This window comes from Chlorocebus sabaeus, chromosome 6 (genome assembly GCF_047675955.1).
Source record: "Chlorocebus sabaeus isolate Y175 chromosome 6, mChlSab1.0.hap1, whole genome shotgun sequence".
Lineage (NCBI taxonomy): Eukaryota > Metazoa > Chordata > Mammalia > Primates > Cercopithecidae > Chlorocebus > Chlorocebus sabaeus.
In genome coordinates, this window is record NC_132909.1 from 22,166,521 (window position 1) to 22,191,251 (window position 24,731).

At 41.8% G+C, this 24,731-nt stretch overlaps 2 protein-coding genes across 4 annotated transcripts in view; one reads left to right on the forward strand and one right to left on the reverse strand.

Annotated features, from left to right (window-relative positions):
• The window catches only part of ZNF850 (zinc finger protein 850), a 33,960-nt gene extending 12,949 nt beyond the window's left edge, over positions 1 to 21,011 (forward strand). Inside the window, exon 5 of the mRNA XM_007996521.3 lies at positions 13,722 to 21,011. Coding sequence (XP_007994712.3) covers positions 13,722 to 16,759 — 3,038 coding nt within the window. The 3' untranslated portion in view covers positions 16,760 to 21,011. The remainder of the gene's footprint in view (positions 1 to 13,721) is intronic.
• The window catches only part of ZNF567 (zinc finger protein 567), an 84,348-nt gene continuing 64,619 nt past the window's right edge, over positions 5,003 to 24,731 (reverse strand). The window contains exons 8-10 of one of the 3 annotated variants that reach the window (XM_073016590.1): positions 23,166 to 23,283; positions 22,486 to 22,641; positions 5,003 to 5,088 (exon numbers count right to left, since the gene is read on the reverse strand). The gene's annotated coding sequence lies outside the window, so the exon portion shown is untranslated. Of the gene's footprint in view, positions 5,089 to 20,177; positions 23,284 to 24,731 lie in introns of those variants that run through there. The other 2 variants (XM_073016588.1, XM_073016589.1) reach the window with 2 other exon arrangements.

Consider the following 24,731-nt stretch of genomic DNA (forward strand, 5'->3'; position numbering starts at 1 on the left):
CCTGCCACCTCGCCCGGCTAGTTTTTTGTATTTTTTAGTAGAGACGGGGTTTCACCGGGTTAGCCAGAATGGTCTCGATCTCCTGACCTTGTGATCCACCTGTCTCGGCCTCCCAAAGTGCTGTGATTACAGGCTTGAGCCACCGTGCCCGGCCAGAGATGGGGTTTCACCATGTTGGCTAGGCTGGTCTCGAACTCACCTCAGGTGATCCACCTGCCTCGGCCTCCGAAAGTGCTGAGATGACAGGTGTGAGTCACTGCACCTGGCCAAGAATCCCCTTTTACCTTCACCTTTTCAGTCTCTACTACCCTCTTGTCATAATTTCTTCCCATTTCAAAGAATAAAGTTACCTTTTTCGGGAGCCATCTGTTTCCTCTATCTTGGAGCTACTTCTTTCCCTTTGAAATTTAAACCTGTGTTCTTGCTTTAAAGAAAAATCTTGCTGGGCGCGGTGGCTCACGCCTGTAATGCCAGTACTTTGGGAGGCCGAGGCGGGCAGATCACGAGGTCAGGAGATCGAGACCATCCTGGCTAACATGGTGAAACCCCGTCTCTACTAAAAATACAAAAAATTAGCTGGGCGTGGTGGTGCACGCCTGTAGTCCCAGCTACTTGGAGGCTGAGGCACGAGAATGGTGTGAACCCAGGAGGTGGAGATTCCAGTGAGCCGAGATGGCCCCACTGCACTCCAGCCTGGGCGACAAAGCGAGACTCCATCTCAAAAAAAAAAAAAAGAAGAAAAATCTTTCTTTTTTTTTTTTTTTTTGAGACGGAGTCTTGCTCTGTAGCCCTGGCTGGACTGCAGTGGCCGGATCTCAGCTCACTGCAAGCTCCGCCTCCCGGGCTTACGCCATTCTCCTGCCTCAGCCTCCCGAGTAGCTGGGACTACAGGCGCCCGCCACCTCGCCCGGCTAGTTTTTTGTATTTTTAGTAGAGACGGGGTTTCACCGTGTTAGCCAGGATGGTCTCGATCTCCTGACCTCGTGATCCGCCCGTCTCGGCCTCCCAAAGTGCTGGGATTACAGGCTTGAGCCACCGCGCCCGGCCTGAAAAATCTTTCAAAATATATTTATTTTTCATATTGATCCTTAAGTTTTTTTTTGTCTTGTCTTTTCTTGTCTAGTTTTCCTTTGATGCAGCCATTTCATTCATCAATGGATATTCATTCCCTTTTTTTTTTTTTTTTTTTTGAGATGGAGTTTCACTCCTGTTGCCCAGTCTGGAGTGCAGTGGCATGATCTTGGCTCACTGCAACCTCCGCCTCCTGGGTTCAAGCGATTCTCCTGCCTCAGTCTCCCGAGTCGCTGGGATTACAGGTGCACGCCACCACACCCGGCTAATTTTTGTGTTATTAGTAGAGACGGGGTTTCACCATGTTGGCCAGGCTGGTCTCGAACTCCTCACCTCAGGTGATCTACCCACCTCAGCCTCCCAAAGTGCTGGGATTACAGGCGTGAGCCACCGCGCCTGGCCTTTTTTTTTTTTTTTTTTTTTTTTTTTTTTTGAAACAGCGTCTTACTCTGTCACCCAGGCTGGAGTGCAGTGGCGTGATATTGGCTCACTGCAACCTCCGCTTCCTGGGTTCAAGTAATTCTCCTGCCTCAGCCTCTTGAGTAGCTAGGACTACAGGCATGTACCACCACACCTGGCTACTTTTTGTATTTTCAGTAGAGACAGGGTTTCTCCATGTTGGCCAGGCTGGTCCTGAACTCGACCTCAGGTGATCCACCCGCCTCGACCTCCCAAAGTGCTGGGATTACAGGTGTGAGCCAGCACGCTTGGCCTGATTTGCTTTTAATCAACATTTATTGACTTAAAAAAAATCATAAAGCCTTCTTTTCTTGGTGGGTGACAGTTACAGAAGATAGAAGCTCTCAGAATTACAGTCTAATAAATTTATTTATTTATTTATTTTGAGACAATATGTTGCTGTGTTGCCCAGGCTGGAGTGCAGTGGAGTGATCTTGGCTCACTCCAACCTCTGCATCCTGAATTCAAGCAATTATGCCTCGGCCTCCCGAGTAGCTGAGATTGCAGGCGCGTGCTACCATACCTTGCTAACTTTTTGTATTTTTAGTAGAGACGGGGTTTTGCCACATAGCCTAGGCTGGTCAAAGTGCTAGGATTGCCAGCATGAGCTACCACACCCAGCTTAATAAAGGGTCTAGATCATGTGTATAAATCACTTTCTAAAAAGTAGACTCAACCAGGAGATTTCTAATATGGTGCTTAGAAGAAAGAGCTGAAGATATAAATGTGAAGGAATAGTATATGGCTGCTTTTAGGAGGAAAAGGTACACAGAAATGATTGTGTATAAAAGAGGACAATAAGTTAATTATAGAAGACTTAAGTGTCAAGGAAAAGGGAGTGATCCATTTTCAATAAGTTGGTGACAGTCTTAACATGGACAAAAATTGGGCTGTAAGTAGCATAGACTGAGGGATTTTTCTTTTGAAGTAGAAAAGATAAGGCATTGTCGGGCGCGGTGGCTCATGCCTGTAATCCCAGCACTTTGGGAGGCCGAGGCGGGCAGCTCACCTGAGGTCGGGAGCTTGAGGCTAGCCTGACCAACATGGAGAAACACCGACTCTACTGAAAATACAAAAAAATCAGCTGGGTGTGGTGGTGCATGCCTGTAATACCAGCTACTTGGGAGGCTGAGGCTGGAGAACCGCTTGAACCCAGGAGGCAGAGATTGTGGTGAGCCGAGATGGTGCCATTGCACTATAGTCTGGGCAGCAAGAGTGAAACTCCATCTCAAAAAGAAAAAAAGAAAAGGCATTTTATTTTTCAAAATGTGCTTTTAAGTAATGCAAACTATCCATTTTAAAAAGTGTTTTAATTGTGGGATATAGATGACTTTATTTTCTTTTATCCATAGAACATTACAAAAATTTTTTTTTTAATTATTAACTTGATTATGGAAGTCTTTGAACATACACAAAAGTAGAAAGGATGGTGGAATGGACATCCCCCGAATCCATTTCCTAGCTGCAGTAGTTTTCAATGAGTTTCCATGTTTCCAATCTTACTTGATCTATGCCTGTTGACCTCTGCACCTTCCCTAGAGTTTGTTAAAGCAAGTCCTGGATATCATGAGTTCAGTACTATTAAATGTATAGGTAGCTTTTCAGTGTTTCTTCTCCTTTTTTTGTTTTTGTGACAGGGTCTCTCTGTTGCCTATGCTGGAGTACAGTGGCACAGTCACAGCTCACTGCAGCCTTGACCTGCAGGACTGAAGTGATCCTCCCACCTCAGCCTCCTGAGTAACTCAGACCACAAGCACACACCACCACACCTGGTCAATTTCTAATTTGTTTTGTAGAGATGGGTTCTCCCTATGTGCCACAGGCTGGTCTGGAAGTCTTGGGCTCAAGCAATCCTCCCGCCACCTCACTTTCCCAAACTGCTGGGATTACAGGCATGAGCAACTGTGCCCAGCTTGTTTCTTCTATTTAAAATGACTGCTCTGAGGTATCTTTATTTAAATGGACATTTTCATATTTAATCTTTCAGATGTGAGATTCCTGGGCCAATTTTTTTTTTTTTTTTTTGAGACAGTCTTGCTCCGTTGCTAGGCTGGAGTGCTGTGGCACGATCGGGGCTCACTGCAACCTCCGACTCCCTGGTTCAAGTGATTCTCTTGCCTCAGCCTCCCAAGTAGCTGGGATTACAGGCACGTGCCACCTTTCCCAGCTAATTTTTTTTGTACTTTTAGTTGAGATGGGGTTTCACCACATTGGCCAGGATGGTCTGGATTTCCTGACCTCGTGATCTGCCCCGCCTCAGCCTCCCAAAGTGCTGGGATTACAGGTGTGAGCCACCGCCCCCGGCCTGGTTTCAACTTTTTAAAACTCATGACAGTTTAGGACAGAAATGCATGAAACACTGGAGCTGCCTCATCCAACTCAGTTCAGACAAGTATTCGTACCTGGTTAGTTAATTTAAAAGTTTAAAGTGAAAAGATCTGATATGCCACGACCATATGATTTTAGATGAGAGCATTTAATCAGAGATGGGTGGATCACTTGAGACCAGCCTGGCGAATGTAGCGAAACCCCCTCTGTACTAAAAATACAAAAATCAGCCCAATGTGGTGTTGCATGCCTGTACTCCCAGCTACTCAAATGGCTGAGGCACAAAATTGATTGAATCCGGGAGGAGGAGGAGGAGGCAGTGAGCCAAGATCACACCACTGTACTGCAGTGTGGGTGACAGAGTGAGACTCTGTCTCAAGAAAACAAAAAAGGAACTTTTTAATTTTCATGATACCTTTTTTTTTTTTTTTTGAGATGGAGTTTCGCTCTTATTGCCCCGGCAGCAGTGCAATGGCGCCATCTCGGCTCACAACAACCTCTGCCTCCCGGTTTCAAGTGATTCTCCTGCCTCAGCCTCTGAGTAGCTGCGATTACAGGCATGCAACACCATGCCCGGCTAATTTTTGTGTTTTTAGTAGAGATGGGGTTTCACCATGTTGGTCAGGCTGGTTTTGAATTCCTGACCTCAGGTGATCCACCTGCCTTGGCCTCCCAAAGTGCCAGGATTACAGGCGTGAGCCAGCACACCTGGCCTCATGATACCATTTTTAACCCATGAGCTTTCATAAATGTTTTGCCTTTTTAAAAAATTTTTTTTTATTTTTTGAGATAGAGTCTTGCTCTGTCGCCCAGGCTGGAGTGCAGTGGCACGATCTCAGCTCACTGCAACCTCCACTTCCTGGGTTCAAGCTATTCTCCTGCCTCAGCCTCCCGAGTAGCTGGGATTACAGGTGCCCGCCACCATGCCCAGTTAATTTTTGTATTTTTAGTAGAGACGGGGTTTCACCATGTTGGCCAGGATGGCCTCAATCTCCTGACCTCAAGTGATCCACCCGTCTCTGCCTCCCAAAGTGCTGGGATTACAGGCATGAGCCGCCATGCCCGGCCAATGTTTTGCCTTTAAATTTTTCCCGTTTTTATAGTAGTTTTTATTACTGAATTTATTTATTTATTTACTTACTTACTAGTCTCTGATAGCACGGCAAAGCATCTTGTTTGAAAATGGGCTCCCTGCTGGGAGTTCTGCTTCATTTTGTATACACACGATACCTGTAAGGTATGAGTCATGATTTAAGGTTTTAGTTTTTTATGTGAAGGGATAACACAAAGGTTCTTGCAATCCAATTTCAACAGATGGTCTATGAAAGCTGTGCTGTTCTATACAGTAGCCACTAGCTACATGTGGCTAATTTTAGATTTAACTGTAAAGTAATTAAAATTAAATAAAATGAAAAATTCACTTCTTGGTTGGGAACAGTGACTAACACCTGTAACTCCATCGCTTAGGGAGGCTGAGGCAGGAGGATCGCTTGAGTCCAGGAGTTCAAGGCTGCAGTGAGCTGTGATTGCACCACTGCATTCCAGCCCAGGTGACAGAGCAAGACCCTATCTCAAAAAGAAAAACAGGCTGGGTGCAGTGGCTCACACCTGTAATCTCAGCACTTTGGGAGGCTGAGGTGGGCGGATCACTTGAGGTCAGGAGTGGTCCAGTCAACATGGTGACCAGCCTAATCAACATAGTGAAACAACATCTCTATTAAAACAAACACACAAAAAATTAGCCAGGTGTGGTGGCAGGCACTTGTAATCCTAGCTACTCATGAGGCTGAGGAGAGAGAATCACTGGAACCCAGAAAGCAGAGGTTGCAGTGAGCCAAGATCACACCACTGCACTCCAGCCTGGGTGACAGAGCAAGACTCTGTCTCAAAAAAAAAAGAAAAGAAAAGAAAAGAAAAACTAGGCCGGGCGCGGTGGCTCAAGCCTGTAATCCCAGCACTTTGGGAGGCCGAGACGGGTGGATCACAAGGTCTGGAGATCGAGACCATTCTGGCTAACCCGGTGAAACCCCGTCTCTACTAAAAAATACAAAAAACTAGCCGGGCGAGGTGGTGGGCGCCTGTAGTCCCAGCTACTCAGGAGGCTGAGGCAGGAGAATGGCGTGAGCCTGGGAGGCGGAGCTTGCGGTGAGCTGAGATCCGGCCACTGCACTCCAGCCTGGGCGACAGAGTGAGACTCCGTCTCAAAAAAAAAAAAAAAAAAAAGAAAAGAAAAACTATATTTCCTGTTTGTGCTTTCTTTTTATGTTTCATCTTTTCTACTTCATTATTTGGTTTTATTTTCTTACTAATTTTTAGGAGTGATTCATTCATTCTTTTTTCATTTATTTATAACTATGGTAAAATATACATAGCATAAATGTGTTACTATTTTAACCATCTTTAATTGTATTCATATTGTGCAACTGTCATTTCTAGAATTGTGCACATTCATTTCTAGAACTCCTGAAATTCCAACATAATCATGACAGATCTACCCATTTGGGTTAAGAAGAGGCTTCTGTTTACTAGTTATCTCATTGTTAGCATATCCCAACGGACCCCTGCCAAAGTTCGCCCCTCAGAGAAACAAAAGCTCAACACTATAAAGCATGGGAATATTCATTGCTGGCTAGGAACAGACCGTCTGTGACACTGCCAGGAAGCATCAAACTAGCCACTCAAATGAAAATGTGCCTACACTTGGAATGAGTAATCTCATTTTTGGACTGTCTACTACAGAAATAAAAGAAGTAGCTAATTCTTATATATACAGAAACACATTTCCTGGAATAGCAGTAACAATCTAAATGGGCATTAACAAAAACTGTGACAGGCCAGGCGTGGTGGCTCACGCCTGTAATCCCAGCACTTTGGGAGGCCAAGGCAGGTGGATCATGAGGTCAGGAGTTCGACACCAGCCTGGTCAACGTGGTGAAAACCCCGTTTCTACTAAAAATACAAAAAATTAGCCACGCGTGGTGGTGCGCACCTGTAGTCCCAGCTACTTGGGAGGCTGAGGTAGGCAAATTGGTTGAACTTAGGAGGCAGAGGTTGCAGTGAGCCGAGATCATGCCATTGTACTCCATCCTAGGCAACAGAGCTAGACTCTGTCTTGAGGGGGAAACAAAAAACAAAAAACAAAAAAAACTGTGACATTATGGAATATCCACATAATAGGATATTATGCAGCTATTCAAGGAAATGATGTAAATCTGTAAATAGCAACTTTAAAACTATCCTTGATCTATTGTTATCTGGGGGCAAAAGTTGCACACCAGTATGTATAGGACAATTCTTTGTTTTTGTTTTTTTTTTTTTTTTTTTTTTTTTTGAGGCGGAGTCTCGCTCTGTCGCCCAGGCTGGAGTGCAGTGGCCGGATCTCAGCTCACTGCAAGCTCCGCCTCCCGGGTTCACGCCATTCTCCTGCCTCAAGACTCCCGAGTAGCTGGGACTACAGGCGCCCGCCACCTCGCCCGGCTAGATTTTTGTATTTTTTTAGTAGAGACGGGGTTTCACCGGGTTAGCCAGGATGGTCTTGATCTCCTGACCTCGTGATCCACCCGTCTCGGCCTCCCAAAGTGCTGGGATTACAGGCTTGAGCCACCGCGCCCGGCCGACAATTCTATTTTTATAAAAGGAAGAAAACGCACACATCAATACACATACATCATATATGAATGGGTGAATATGTGGATGTGCATAAACTTGGGAAAAGAAACACTCCAGACAAGTATGCATTCCTCTGGGGGTAGAAAATCATGTGTTTCAAATAGAAAGAAACATTTGCAAATACACATCTTCCTGGAAATAAGATTATGTAATGTGCTGAAAGTATAGTTCAGATCTTAATGAACAAGTAGGTGATATGGCACTTAAAACATTGGCTTAAGGCCAGGGGTGGTGGCGCACATCTGTAATCCCAGCACTTTGGGAGGCCAAGGTGGGTGGATCACAAGGTCAGGAGATTGAGACCATCCTGACCAACATGGTAAAACCCCATCTCTACTGAAAACACAAAAATTAGCTGGGCGTCATGGCAGGCACCTGTAATCCCAGCTACTCAGGAGCCTGAGGAAGGAGAATCGCATGAACCCAGGAAGCAGAGGTTGCAGTGAGCCAAGAATACGCCACTGCACTCCAGCCTGGCAACACAGTGAGACTCCGTCTCAAAAAGAAAAAAAAGACTAAAAACTAGATATATATAAAAACTATCTAGTTGCTTTATTTACTAGTGGTGTAAAGACTTTCTAACTTCTTTAAGCATTATTAAACATAATAATTCTCTTTAATATTAGTATTTGAAGCCTTTTGGTTCTGTTTCTGCTGTTTTTTTGGTCATGTGATTTCTCATTTCCTGTATGTGTTAGACTTGTTGTTGTTTTTTTTTTTGTTTGTTTTTTAATTGCGAAGTGCTCTCTCTTTCCTTGAAAAAAATTTTTTTTTTTTTTGATATGGAGTCTCGCTCTGTCGCCTAGGCTGGAGTGCAGTGGCTGGATCTCAGCTCACTGCAAGCTCCGCCTCCCGGGTTTTACGCCATTCTCCTACCTCAGCCTCCCCAGTAGCTGGGACTACAGGCGCCTGCCACCTCGCCCGGCTAGTTTTTTGTATTTTTTAGTAGAGACGGGGTTTTACTGTGTCACCCAGGATGGTCTCGATCTCCTGACCTTGTGATCCGCCTGTCTCGGCCTCCCAAAGTACTGGGATTACAGGCTTGAGCCACCACGCCTGGCCTCCTTGAAACTTTGTGAGAATATTTTGAGCGTTGAGTTGAGGTTGATTTTGTCCACAGAGATTTTGCGTTTGCTTTTTGTACAACCTGGCCCATAGTACAATTTTTATTGTCATCACTTAGCATCAAAGGAATTTGTAGGCCAGGCGCATTGGCTCACGCCTGTAATCCTAACACTTTGGGAGGCCAAGGTGGGTGGATCACTTGAGGTCAGTAGTTTGAGACCAGCCTGGCCAACATGGTGAAACCCTTTCTGTACTAAAAATACAAAAATTAGCTGGGCATGGTGTGCCTGTAATCCCAGCTGCTTGAATGGCTGAGGCGCAGAACTGATTGAACCTGGGAGGTGAAGGTTGCAGTGAGCCGAGATCGCACCACTGCATTCCGGCATGGGTGACAGAGCGAGACTCTGTCTCAAAAAAACCAAAAAAGAATTTTTTAATTTTCATGATACCATTTTTAACCCATGAGCTTTTGTAAATGTTTTGCATTTAAATTTTTTTCCCATTTTTTTATTCCTGAATTCAACCTTAATTGCACTGTAGTCAGTACTTACATGGTCAATATGAGACCAATTTCTGGAAATGTGTTAAGACTCAGTTCATGCACTGGTGCATTGTCAGTGTTTTTGCGGGGATGGGGATTCACGTGTTCTTGTGCTTTGTTTTAATTTTTGCGTGCAGAATTCTCACATGTTCAACATATCATGCTTGTTAATTTGATGTAAAGATCCTCTGTATCCTTTCATATTTTCTGGGTGCTTGACCTCTCAGTTATTAAAAGAGGTGTATTGAAATCTCCCACAATCAGCCAGGTGCAGTGGCTCACGCCTATAATCCCAGCACTTTGCGGGGCTGAGGCCTCCAAAAGGGATCATGAAGTCAGGAGTTCAAGACCAGCCTGGCCAAGATGGTGAAACCCTGTCTCTAGTAAAAATACAAAAAATTAGGCAGGCGCGGTGGTAGGCGCCTGTAATCCCAGCTACTTGGAAGGCTGAGGCAGGAGAATCACTTGAACTCGGAGGGCAGAGGTTGCAGTGAGCCGAGATCGTGCCACCGCCCTCCAGCCTGGGTGACAGAGTGAGACTCAAAAAAAAAAAAAAAAAAAAAACTCCCACAATCAAGATGAAGCCTAACCTTGGCCGGGCGCGGTGGCTCAAGCCTGTAATCCTAGCACTTTGGGAGGCCGAGACGGGCGGATCACGAGGTCAGGAGATCGAGACCATCCTGGCTAACATGGTGAAACCCCGTCTCTACTAAAAAATACAAAAAACTAGCCGGGCGCGGTGGCGGGCGCCTGTAGTCCCAGCTACTCGGGAGGCTGAGGCAGGAGAATGGCGTGAACCCGGGAGGCGGAGCTTGCAGTGAGCTGAGATCGGGCCACTGCACTCCAGCCTGGGCGACAGAGCGAGACTCCGTCTCAAAAAAAAAAAAAAAAAAAAAAAAAAAAAAAAAAGATGAAGCCTAACCTTTTTGTATTTTCTCAATTTTTACTTTACATATTTAGAGTTTATTTTACTGGATGCTTACAAATTTAGAATTGTTAAATCTTTTTGGTGAATGAACATTTTATTATGTAGTAATCCTGTTTATTCCCAATAATATTTTCACCTTGAAGTCTATTTTTTTCCAGTGCTAAGACCCTAGCTTTCTATTCGTGAATACTTGCCTGATTTTCATTTTCTTAGTTTTTACTTCAACTTTTTTGTGTCTTCATGTTTTTTAGATACTTTTTATTTTAAAAGGGTTGAAATTTACTTTTTCTTTGTTTACATTCCTTATAATTACTGATGTATTTGGATTTTTTTTTTTTTTGAGACAGGTTCTCTCTCTCTGTTGCCCAGGCTGAGTGCAGTGGTGCAATCACAGCTCACCACAGCCTCAACCCCCTGGGCTCAAGCAATCTGCATACCTCAGCCTCCTGAGTAGCTGAAAATAAAGGCATGATCCACCTCTCTTGGCCTGTTTGAATTTTTTTAACCAGCTTATTTTGTTCTATTTGTCTCACTTTTCCTGTCTTCTGTGGCCTGTTTTATTTTACATTGTTTCAGATTTGAGGTTTTAAAAAAATCTGATGCCCGTACTTAGTTTGATTCCACTCATTTGGAAGTTGAAAGCACAGACTCTGGAGCCAGACTTCCTCCATTCAAATCCTGGCTCTGCCATTTAATACCTGTATGACTTTTGGCAATTTACTTAACCTCTCTGGTCCTCATTGGCAAATATATACGCTATTCACAGCATTCTAAATGAGCTTATATAGTAAATGTGTAAAGCAGTAAAATTAGTGCCTGGCACATAGCAAGCATGATGTGTAAGCTATTTTTTTTTTTCTTTTCATTTTGTTCTTATTATTGGGATTTCATCATGCGTAGTTTTTTTAAGAGTCAGGTTTGTTTGTCACCCAGGCTGGAGTGCAGTGGCTTAACCACAGCTCATTGCAGCACTGACTTTCTGGGCATGGGTGATCCTCCTGCCTTAGCCTCCCGAGTACCTGAGGCTACAGGCACATGCCATCACACCCGGCTCTTTTTTTTTGAGACAGTGTCCCAAGCTGTTTCCCAGGCTGGTCTTGAACTCCTGGGCTCTGGTAATCTTCCAGCCTTGGCATCCCAAAGTGTTGGGATTATAGCCATGAACCACCATGCCTGGCTTGTAGAACTTCTGCTTTATTTTTTTTTTTCCCCTGAGACGAAGTCTCGCTCTGTTGCCCAGGCTGGAATGCAGTGGCACAATTTCGGCTCACTGCAACCTCTGTCTCCTGGGTTTAAGCAATTCTTCTGCTTCAGCCTCCTAAGTAGCTGGGAATTCAGGCGTGCACTACCATGCCTGGCTTATTTTGTATTTTTAGTAAAGTCGGGGTTTTGCCATGTTGACCAGGCTGGTCTTGAACTCCCTGATGACCTCAGGTGATCCACCTGCCTCAGACTCCCAAAGTGCTGAGATTACAGGCATGTGCCACCGCACCCTGCCCCATAGAACTTTTAAAATTTACCATCCATGGCACTCATTGCACCTGACTCAGATTTTTTTTAGAAAACCTCATCACTTCTGAATAAATTTTAGCTGTTCCATCTTGAATACAGTTTGCTCCCTGTTCTTTCAGTATTACTTTCAGGAAGACAAATGAATTCTTTGACTTTTCTTTATGACTCTTAACCTTGCTTTTGCATTTCTAATTATTAAACCATTCCAGTGAGGTTTTGATGTTGATTTCTTTCTCTCTCTTTTTCTCCTTGAAATTTATATGTTGAAGAAACTGGATCATCTGTCATTTAACATTTAGCTCCCCTCCCTTTATTTCTTTCTTTGCTATAAACAGACTATGTGATATTAGTATTGTGTATTTCATCAAGAAGCACATATCTGGTTGTTTCTGTTTTTGTGATGTTAGTAGCCATTCCTCATCTCATCCCCTAAAAATTATTAGGTAATTTTAAAATTGTCCTTATGAACACACAGATTTAAAAAATATTTCATGTGATTTATTGTAATTACATTATAATGATTACAGTTATTATTCTCGAATTCATGCTCAACTTATCCCATCTTTGGCCAATGGGACCCTCCTCACAATGGTTCCTGAGTCTTTTTGACATGACCCTAGGGGTCTTGAATAAGCTTCTTTGCTTTTCTAATATGCCAGCTTTTTCCATGCTCATAATGCACCTTTCTGTCCTAATCCCAAGATGCTCCAAGGAGCCTAGGTTCTGTGTAGTAAGAAATGGTATTTAGAGACAGTAATCTGTCATTAGCGTGTTCATTGCTGCTGGATTGGTTGTTTCTAAGGCTTCAATGGATGAAGATGGAAAGTATTTTTTAAAAATCATGATTGCACTCTTATACTGCCAATTCAAATTCATTCATTGAATTTTAAGTTTCATTGATTTATTTTTTAATTTTTAGATACCCCATTTGTGTCTTTTACAAAAACTTGCTTGGCCTTTTTGCTAATGAGATATTACTTTCTCACTTTAAAAAAGTAAACTTTAGGTTTTAGGATAGTTTTAGACTTACAGAAAAGTTGTCAGGTAAGTACAGAGATTTCCCATATACATCACATGTAGTTTCTCATTAACATTGTATGTTTGTACATTTGTCATAATTAATTAATGTTGATCCTATTCAATAATAACATCATTGAAGGAATGTGGTTATTATTTACCTTTCCTATGGTGCTGAGATCTATTATTAATGGAAACCCCTACTTTACTCAGATTTCTTTATCTTTTTTTTTTTTTTTTTTTTTTTTTTTTGAGACAGATTCTGGCTTTTGTTGCCCATGCTGGAGTGCAATGGTGCGGTCTTGGCTCAGTACAGCCTCAGCCTCCCGGGCTCAAATGATTCTCCTGTCTCAGCCTCCCGAGTAGCTGACATTACAGGCATGGGCCACCACGCCTGGCTAATTTTTGTATTTTTAGTAGAGACAGGGTTTCACCATGTTAGCCAGGCTGGTCTCAATCTCCTGACCTTGTGATCCGCCCGCCTCAGCCTCCCAAAGTGCTGGGATTACAGGCATGAGCCACCACGCCCGGCCTCCTTAGCTTTTACCTAATGTCCTTTTTTCCTATTCTAGGATCTCCACTAGGAGAACACATTGCATTGAGTCATTATGTTTCCCTTGGCTCTTTGACAGCTTTTTAGGCTTTCCTTGTTTGTGATTATCTCAATAGTTTTGGAGAGTACTGGCCAGGTATTTCGTAGATTATCTCTCATTTTGGGATTTGTCTGGTGTTTTTCCAGTGATTAGACTGGAGTTCAGTATTTTTAGAAGGAAGATCACAGAAATAAAATGTTGTTCTCATCACATCATATAAGGGTACATACTATCACCATGTATGTACACTATCTTTTTTTTTTTTTTTTTTTTTTTTAAGACAGGGTCTTGCTCTGTCGCCCAGGCTGGAGTATAGTGGCACAATCATAGCTCACTGCAACCTTGAACTCCTGGGCTAAAGCAATCTTCCTCTCTCAGACTCCCAAAGTGCTGGGATTACAGGCATGAGCCACCACGCCCAACACATTTTTACTTCTTTAGGACATTATTTTCAGTTTGTCTCCCTCTTCTACCATAGATGTTTTTATTTCTACTCAACAAGGAAATGCTATGTTTTTGCTTTCTGGTTATTTTTCAGACTCGGAGTTTAGATGTAAGACCAAAGATTCATGTTTCCCAAAAGAAATTTATGAAGTAACATCATCTCAGTGGGTGAGAATGGAAAAATGTCACAGCCTTGTGGGCTCCAGTGTCAGAGATGACTGGGAATGCAAAGACCAGTTTCAGCACCAAGATATAAATCAGGAACGATATTTGGAAAAAGTAATAATGACTTACGAGAAAACGCCAACTTTCTGCCTACAGACATCTCTCACTCTGCATCATCAGATTAGTCCTGGAGAGAAACTGTATAAATCCATAGAATGTATGGCTTTTAAGAATGGCTCAGAACTTACACAACAGCAAGAAACCCATACTGGTGAAAAACTCTATAAATGTAAGGAGTGTGGGAAGGCCTTTTGTCATTTTTCCTATTTTGTTAAACATCAGAGAATTCATACTGGGGAAAAGCCCTATGCATGTAAAGAATATGGAAAAGCTTTTATTTCTGGCTCACATCTTATTCAACACCAGAAAATATATATAGATGAGAGACCTCATGAGTGTCAGGAATCTGTGAAGGCCTTTAGACCATCTACGCACCTTATTCAACATCGGAGAATTCATACTGGTGACAAACCTTATGAATGTAAAGAATGTGGGAAATCTTTTACTTCTGGCTCAACACTAAATCAACATCAGCAGATTCACACTGGTGAGAAACCCTATCATTGTAAGCAATGTGGAAAATCTTTTACTGTTGGCTCAACACTAATTCGACACCAGCGAATTCACACTGGTGAGAAACCATATGATTGTAAGGAATGTGGAAAATCTTTTGCTTCAGGCTCAGCACTAATTCGACATCAGCGAATTCACACTGGTGAGAAACCCTATGACTGTAAGGAATGTGGAAAATCTTTTACTTTTCACTCAGCACTAATTCGACATCAGCGAATTCACACTGGTGAGAAACCCTATGATTGTAAGGAATGCAGAAAATCTTTTACTTTTCACTCAGGGTTAATTGGACACCAGGTAATTCACACTGGTGAGAAACCTTATGATTGTAAAGAATGTGGGAAATCTTTTACTGCTGGCTCAACACTAATTCAACATCAGCGAATTCACACTGGTGAGAAACCCTATGATTGTAAAGAATGTGGGAAATCTTTTGCTTCTGGCTCAGCACTACTTCAACATCAGCGAATTCACACTGGTGAGAAACCCTATTGTTGTAAGGAATGTGGAAAATCTTTTACTTTTCGCTCAACACGCAATCGACACCAGCGAATTCACACTGGTGAGAAACCCTATGATTGTAAAGAATGTGGAAAATCTTTTGCTTCTGGCTCAGCACTACTTCAACATCAGCGAATTCACACTGGTGAGAAACCCTATCATTGTAAGGAATGTGGAAAATCTTTTACTTTTCGCTCAGGGCTAATTGGACATCAGGCAGTTCACACTGGTGAGAAACCCTATGATTGTAAAGAATGTGGAAAATCTTTTACTTCTCGCTCAGCACTAATTCAACATCAGCGAATTCACACTGGTGAGAAACCCTATCACTGTAAGGAATGTGGAAAATCTTTTACTGTTGGCTCAACATTAATTCAACATCAGCAAATTCACACTGGTGAGAAACCCTATGATTGTAAGGAATGTGGGAAGGCCTTTAGACTTCGTTTACGACTTACTCAACATCAACAAATCCATACAGGTGAGAAACCGTATCAATGTCAGGTATGTGGGAAAGCCTTTATCAGTGTCTCAGGACTCACCCAACATCACAGAATTCACACTGGTGAGAAACCCTATGAATGTCCGGAATGTGGAAAGGCCTTTAGACAGCGTACGTACCTTAATCAACATCAGAGAATTCATACTGGTGAGAAACCTTATGAATGTAAAGAATGTGGGAAATCTTTTACTTTCTGCTCAGGACTAATTCAACATCAGCAAAATCACACTGGTGAGAAACCCTGTGATTGTAAGGAAAGTGGGAAATCTTTTACTTCTCACTCAACACTAATTCAACATCAGCAAATTCACACTGGTGAGAAACCCTATGATTGTAAGGAATGTGGAAAATCTTTTACTTCTCACTCCACACTAATTCAACATCAGCAAATACACACTGGTGAGAAGCTCTATGATTGTAAGGAATGTGGGAAATCTTTTGCTTCTTATTCAACACTAATTCAACATCAGCGAATTCACACTGGTGAGAAACCCTATCATTGTAAGGAATGTGGGAAATCTTTTACTCTCCGCTCAGCACTAATTCAACATCGGCCAATTCACACGGGTGAGAAACGCTACAGTTGTAAAGAATGTGGGAAATCTTTTACTTGTCACTCAACACTAATTGAACATCAGCGAATTCACACTGGTGAGAAACCCTATCATTGTAAGGAATGTGGAAAATCTTTTACTTTTCGCTCAGCAATAATTCAGCATCAGCGAATTCACACTGGTGAGAAACCCTATGATTGTAAGGAATGCGGGAAGGCCTTTAGACGTCGTTCAAAACTTACTCAACATCAACGAATCCATACTGGTGAGAAACCTTATCAATGTCATGAATGTGGGAAAGCCTTTGTCCGTTTCTCAGGACTCACAAAACATCACAGTATTCACACTGGCGAGAAACCCTATGAATGTAAGACATGTGGGAAGTCCTTCAGACAGCGTACACACCTTACTCTACATCAGAGAATTCATACCGGTGACAGACCTTATGAATGTAAAGAATGTGGGAAATCTTTTACTTGCGGCTCAGAACTAATTCGACATCAGCGAACTCACACTGGTGAGAAACCTTATGATTGTAAGGAATGTGGGAAGGCCTTTAGATGTCCTTCACAACTTAGTCAACATAAACGAATCCATACTGGTGAGAGAACTTATCAATGTCCAGAATGTGGGAAAGCCTTTTTCTATGCCTCAGGACTCAGCCGACATCAGAGTATTCACACTGGCGAGAAACCCTATGAATGTAAGACATGTGGGAAGGCCTTTAGACAACTTACACAGCTTACTCGACATCGGAGAATTCATGACCTAACATAATTAATGTAGGAAACCGTTCTCATGCCATTTGTCATGGATCATCAGCAGATTCCATATGTGGGTCAAATACAATGGATGTGAGAATTCCTTTTACTTCATATTCACTTTTTCCAGAATTAGGACCTTTTTTTTTTTTGTTTTGAGACGGAGTCTCACTGTCACCCAGGCTGCAGTGCAGTGGCACTATATTGGCTCACTACAAGCTCCGCCTCCTGGGTTCATGCCATTCTCCTGCCTCAGCCTCCCAAGTAGCTGGGACTACAGGCATCCACCACCATGCCCAGCTAATTTTTTTGTTTTTCTATTTTTAGTAGAGACAGAGTTTCACTGTGTTAGCCAGAATGGTCTTGATCTCCTGACCTCGTGATCCGCCCACCAAAATTAGGACATTTAATACTAAAAGAAATTGATAATGAGTGTAGATGAGTTTTCTATCATGATTCAAAGCTTGTTGAAGTTATACAAATTCATATTAGAGAATGTGGTCAATGACAAAAGACAACCATTTACTACCTATGTGACATTAGGCTAATTATGTAAATTCTCTGTACCAAAATTACTAATTGATAATATGTTGATGGTAATAGTTGTTTTTGTCTTTTGTTTTGTTTTGAGACAGAGTCTTGCTCTGTTGCCCAGGCTGGAGTGCAGTGGCACTATCTTGGTTCACTGCAACCTCTGCCTCCCGGGTCCAAGTTATTCTCCTGCCTCAGCCTCCTGAGTAGCTGAGATTACAGGCATGTGCCACCATGCTGGGCTAATTTTTGTATTTTTAGTAGAGACAGGGTTTCATTGTGTTGGTCAGGGTGGTCTCAAACTCCTGACCTTGTGATCCCCCTTGCCTCGGCCTCCCAAAGTGCTGGGATTACAGGCGTGAGCCACTGTGCCCAGCTAGTAATAGTTTTTTTAATAATAAATAAGTGTGACTACATTTTTCGTGTTTGACTACTGGCTTCTTTTTAAGCCTCACTTCCCTGTCTACTTCCCTGTCTACTTTAGCCCATATCTGCAAAGGTCGCTAAGAGAGCCCTTGCTGGAAAGAAAGCAAGCAAAACTAAAGTCTGTGTACACCTTCTCCTTTGGATCCACTGGGCAATTTATATTAGAAATTCCAAGCTGGGCGAGGTGGCTCACACCTGTAATGCCAGGACTTTCAGAGGCTGAGGTGGGTGGATCACCTGAGGTTAAGAGTTCAAGACCAGCCTGGCCAACATGTTGAAACCCTATCTATCTCTACTAAAAATACAAAATTGGCCAGACATGGTGGCGTATATCCGTAATCCCAGCTATTCAGGAGGCAAGGCTGGAGAATCGCTTGAACTCGGGAGGCAGATGTTGCGGTGAGCTAGTCAGTGGAGCAGTCAGAACACACAGAGTGTTTATCAATTAAGTTTGTAGTCAGAACACACACCATGTTTATCAGTTATGTTTGCTGTCTTATATGGACACAGTCTGTGATGCCCGAAAACAAGTAGTGGTGCCAAAGATAATCATAGGCCACCATAACAGATAAAATGACAATGAGAAAGTTGAAATATTGTTGGGATCATCCAAATATGAACACATGCTATTGAATAAATGGAGCCAATAGACTTGTTCACTGCATGGTTATGTCAGAGGCATGTAAACCAGAACAACTTCTTGAATAGGAGCTGTGTAAAATAACACTGAAACCTACTGGGCTGCATTCCTAGACAGTTAAGGCATTCTAAGTCATAAAATGAGATGAGGTCAGCATAAGATACAAGTCATAAGGACCTTGCTGATAAAACATCTTGCAGTAAAGAAATCGGCCAAATCCAAGATGGTGACAAGGGTGATCTCTGGTCATCCTCACTGCTATATTCCCAGCAGCACCATGACAACCAGCTAAGTTTTTATTTTTTATTTCAGTAGAGTTGGAGTCTTGCTTTGTTACCCAGGCTGGTCTTGAATTCCTGTCCTCAAGCAATCTTCCCACCTTATGAATGTAAAGAATGGCCCACTTTGGCCTCCCAAAGTGCTGGAATTACAATCATGAGCCACTGCACCTGGCCCTTTTTTTTTTTTTGAGATGGAATTTGGCTCTTGTTGCCCAGGCTGAGTGCAACAGCACGATCTCAGCTCACCGCAACCTCCGCCTCCCAGGTTCAAGCGATTCTCTTGCCTCAGCCTCCTGAGTAACTGGGATTACAGACATGCTCCACCATGCCAGGCTAATTTTGTATTATTTAGTAGAGAAGGGGTTTCTCCATTTTGGTCAGGCTGGTCTCTGAACTCTGGGCAGGGCTAATTTAGATAAGGTAGTCAGGAAAGGCATTTCTTACAAGGTGGTATTTGCATGAACGTAGACATATGGTTGCATTTTATTATCTGTAAATTATACTTCAATTAAGTTGATGAAAAAATCTTATCAACAATTCACTTCAGATTGTTGTATTTCATTCTATTTAAATCACACTTGTGTTTTAAAAAGTCAACACTTGTCTACAACTTACATATCTGTTGATTTGTACTTTTTCTAATATGTTTATGGATGATTTAAAATACATATACACACATATCTTTTAAGAAGGTTATTTTAAGGTTTATCAATTGACGCTTTGTCTCAATTGATTCTTTTGTCTCAATTTGTAGTCAGTTGAGGTTTGTCACAATTTATGGAAACAAATCAAATGTTTGTTCTCAAATTCTTACTCTGTCATTTATTATTTCTTCTCCATATTTTTGTTACTGCTTCCTTGGAGATATTTAAACATAAATATAGAGAGAGAGGGTTAAGATGGAGGAGTACTTTTTACAGTTCAGTTGTCTTTTTTGTGTGTGACAGGTTTTTGTTGTGTTGCCCAGGCTGGAGTGCAATGCCACAATCTTGGCTCATTGCAGCCTCAACTTCCCGGGCTCAGTCGATCCCCCACCTCAGCATCCCAAGTAGCTAGGACTATAGGCGCACACCACCACGCCTAGCTAATTTTTGTATCTTTTGTAGAGACAGGGTTTCACTATGTTGCCCACGCTGGTCTTGAATTCTTGGGCTCAACTGGTCCTCCCACCTCAGTCTCCTAGGTGCTGGGATTACAGGTGTGAGCCACTGTGTTCTGTTTTATGTTTTTACTTTTCACTTTTAAAAATTAACTCCTTTTATGAAAAAAGTAGAATTTTTAAGGAGCAGAGAAAAGCACAATGAAGACAGAAAACTCTCCTGTATATTCTTATTGACCAAAGATGATCTATTCAAGGGGTAAATGCTTTTTTCTTATTTTTTTTTGAGACGGAGTTTCGCTCTTGTTGCCCAGGATGGAGTGCAATGGCGTGATCTCGGTTCACCACAACCTCTGCCTCCCAGGTTCAAGCAATTCTCCTGCCTCAGGCTCCCGAGTAGCTGGCATTACAGGCATGCACCACCACGCCCAGCTAATTTTGTATTTTTAGTAGAGAGGGGGTTTCTCCATGTTGAGGCTGGGCTCAGACTCCTGACCTCAGGTGATCCGCCTGCCTCAGCCTCCCAAAGTGCTGGGATTACAGGCGTGAGCCACCGTGCCCGGCTGGTAAATCCTTTTAGTAGAGGAGTTTCAATATTTCTTTTTTTTTTTTTTTTTTTGAGACGGAGTCTCACTCCGTCGCCCAGGCTGGAGTGCAGTGGCGCGATCTCGGCTCACTGCAAGCTCCGCCTCCCGGGTTCATGCCATTCTCCTGCCTCAGCCTCCTGAGTAGCTGGGACTACAGGCGCTCGCCACCGCGCCCAGCTAAATTTTTGTATTTTTAGTAGAGACGGGGTTTCACCGTGGTCTCAATCTCCTGACCTTGTGATCTGCCTGCCTCGGCCTCCCAAAGTGCTGGGATTACAGGCGTGAGCCACTGCGCCCGGCCTGGAGTTTCAATATTTCTAGTCTGCTATAGTATTAGAAAGAAAAGAATCATTACTGACATCTTTACCACATTGAGTTTTTCTCTTGTACCTGGTATATCTCTTTATTTCAGTAGTATTCTTTTATGTGCTTTAGTAAGTCTTTATATTTTTAGCATAAAAGTGTACACATTTCTTGTTTTACTTATTTCTAGATACTTTATGGTTTTTGTTTATAATACGATTGGGATATTTTTTCTGTTATGTAATTGATTACTATTACTATGTACTAAACTATTGGTTTTTGTCTAAGGATTGTAACATTGATGAACTATTTTAGTAGATGAAATGGTTTCTTAATGAGATTGAATTGTCTAAAGAGATGTTGGTATTATTTGTAAATAAAAGTATTTGCCTATTCCTTTCTATATGCCTTATTTCTTTTCTTAATTTATACTTGTAGCTTGGATTATATGTCTAATATTGAATGTCTACAACACTAATTAGTTTCCTCATCTTGACCGTTTCTTTAAGTGAGGTTTGTTGTTGTTGTTGTTGTTGTTTTCTTGTGAGACAGGGTCTCACTCTGTCACCAGGCTTGAGGGCAGTGGCATGATCACTACTCACTGCAGCCTCAACCTCCCAGGCTCAATCAATCCTTCCACCTCAGCCTCCCAAGTACCTGGGACTACAGGTGTGCACCACAATGCCCGGCTCATTTTTGTATTGTTTGCAGAGATGGGGTTTTGCCGTGTTGTCGAGGCCAGTGTTGAACTTCTGCGCTCAAGCAATCTGCCCTCCTCGGCCTCCCAAAGTGCTGGGATTACAGGTGTGAGCCATTGTGCCTGGCCAAGGGAATATTTTTAATGTTCACTGTTAAGGATGATTGCTGTAGGTTTATGGTTTTATTAATTAAAACTATTTTTGGCTGTATTTTTAATTGTATTTTAATTTAAATTTTAATTGTAAAAATAATTTTGTATTTTTAACACAAAATTAGCTGGATGTGGTGGTGGGCACCTGTAATCCCAGCTACTCGGGAGGCTGAGGCAGAGAATTGCTTGCACCCAGGAGGCAGAGGATGCAGTGAGCTGAGATCGTAACACTGCACTCCAGCCTGGGCGACAGAGCAAGACTCCATCTCAAAAAAAAAAAAAGAGAAAATGTAGTTTATGTACACAAGGGAATAATATTCAGCCATAAAAAAAGAATGAGATCCTGTCATTTACAACAACATGGATGGAATTGGAGATCATTATGTTAAGTGAAGTAAGCCAGGCACACAACAACAAACATCACAGGTTCTCACTTATTTTCGGAATCTAAAAATCAAAACAATTGAACTCACAGAGAGAGTAGAAGGATAGTTAATGGAGGCTGAGAAAAGTCATGGGGGAAGTGATGAGGGCGGATGGGTACAAAAAAGGTAGAAAGAATGAATAAGACCTACTATTTGGTAACACAACAGGGTGACTACACTCAATAATAATGTAATTGTACATTTAAAAATACCTAAAAGAGTATAATTGGATTATTTGTAACACAAAAGATCATTTGCCTGAGAGGATGGATACCCTATTCTCCATGATGTCATTATTATACACTGCATTCCTGTATCAAAACATCTCATGTACCCTATAAATATATACACCTACTACTATACACTGTTACTGTGTCTATTTAGAAAAAAGTAGACATAAGAGACTCCATTTTGTTTCCAGTTGCATGGGGTATCTTTTTCCATGTCTTCACTTTCAATCTGTGTGTATTTTAGTAGGTGAAGTGGGTTTCTTGTCAGCAGCATATAGTTTTATCTTTATTCATTCAGCCACTCTATGCCTTTAACTGGGGAATTGAGTTCATTTACATTCAGTATTATTTTTGATAAGTAAGTACTTACAACAGCCATTTTGTTGCTTGTTTTACTCCTCTCCTCCTTTCTTCTTTCCTGTCTCCCTTTGTGATTAAGTGATTTTTCTCTGGTAAGGTGCTTTAATTCATTGCTTTTTATTTTCAGTGACTTTTTCATAGGTTTTGCATTGTGGTTACTATGAGGCTTACAAAAAACATAGATACAGTAAATTATTTTTAAAAGATGACAACCTATCTTAGATCACAAATAAAAGAATAAAATGAAAAAAATTTTCAACACTTTAACCCCTTCCCCTCATATTTTTACTTTTAGTTCTCCAAATTTGCATGTTTATATTACCTCTCTCTTAACAGGATGCTGTGGCTATTATTGTTTTTGATAGATATGTCTTTTTGGCTTCATGCTAGAGTTATAAGTGAATTACACACATTTATAGTAGTAGAGTATCCTGGGTTTGTCTGTTTCCTTAATTTTACTGGTAGGTTTCATACCTTCATTGAAAAAACTTTTTGCACATTAATGTTCTTTCTTTCAGATTGAAAAACTCCTAGGCTGTGTGTGGTGGCTCATGCCTGTAATCTTAGCACTTTGAGAGGCCAAGGCAGGCAGATACTTGAGCTCAGGAGTTTAAGACCAACCTATGCAACATGGCAAAACCCCATCTCTACAAAAAAATACCAAAATTATCTGGGCATGGTGGTACATACCTGTAGTCCCAGCTGCTCAAGAAGCTGAGGTAGGAGGATTGCTTGAACCTGGAAGGTTGAGGCTGCAGTGACACAAGATCGCACCACTACACTCCAGCCTGGGTGACAAAGTGAGATCCTGTCTCAAAAAATAAAAAAGAAAAGGATAAAAAAGAAAAAAGAAAAATTCCCTTTGGCATTTCTTGTAACATGGGTATGGTGGTAGTGAATTCTCTTAGCGTTTGTTTGTCTGGGAAAAACTTTCTCTTTCATATTTGAAAGCTAACTTTGCTGGATATGGTATTCTTGGATGGCAATGTTTTTTTCTTTTGGCACTTCTAAAATGTCATTTGACTCCCTTCTGTCCTGTATGGTTTCCATTGATAAGTCTGTTGCCAGATGAATTAGAGCTCCTTTAAATGCCATTTGTTTATTTTCTCTTACTGCTTTCAGGATCCTCTCTTTTTCCTTGACCTTTGAGAGTTTATTATATGACTTGGGGTAGTTACATTTGGGTCAACTCTGTTTGGTGTTCTCTGACCTTCCTATACCTGGATATGTATATCTTTCTCAAGTTTTGGAAAGTTTTCTTTCCAAAGAAGAATGGAAAGTTATTAATATTTTTAAAAATAATCTTTGTACCCCTTTCTCTTGCTTAAATCTTTCTTGAACACCAATGATTCTTTTTTTTTTTTTTTTTTTTTTGAGACGGAGTCTCACTCTGTGGCCCAGGCTGGGGTGCAGTGGCCGGATCTCAGCTCACTGCAAGCTCCGCCTCCCGGGTTTACGCCATTCTCCTGCCTCAGCCTCCCCAGTAGCTGGGACTACAGGCACCCGCCACGTCGCACAGCTAGTTTTTTGTATATTTTAGTAGAGACGGGGTTTCACAGTGTCAGCCAGGATGGTCTCGATCTCCTGACCTTGTGATCTGCCCGTCTCGGCCTCCCAAAGTGCTGGGATTACAGGCTTGAGCCACCGCACCTGGCCAAATACCAATGATTCTTAAATTTGGTCTTTTGAGGTAATTTTTTACATCTTATAGATTATCTTTGTTCCTTTTCATTCTGTGTTCTTTTTTTCCCCCTCTGACTTTCTGTTTTCAAATAGCTTATTTTGGAGCTCATGGATTCTTTCTTCTGTTGCACCCATTCTGCCATTGAGAGCCTATAATGAATTGTTTAGAAAATTCATTTTTTAATTGCAAGATTTCTGATTTTTTCTATTTTTTTCAATTTCTTTGTTAAATTTCTTTGATACATTTCTGAATTGCTTTTCAGTCTTATCTTGGAAATCACTAAGTTTCTTTAGAACTGCTATTTTCAATTTTTGTCAGAGAGCTCACATATTGCCATCTTGTTAGGGTGAGTTACTGGTTTCTTGCTTTGTTCATTTGGTAAGATCATGGTTCCCTCTTTAGGTGTGTTTCTTATGGATGTACACTGATGTCTTTGCATTGAAGTATTATTTATTTATTCCAATGTTCTCTGACTGGCTTGTTACAATTTTTACTGGACATATTTGCTTAGAGGTTCTTTATCATGAGGTTACTGCCTCCTTTTCAGCTCTAGGTGGTGCCTTAAAACCTGG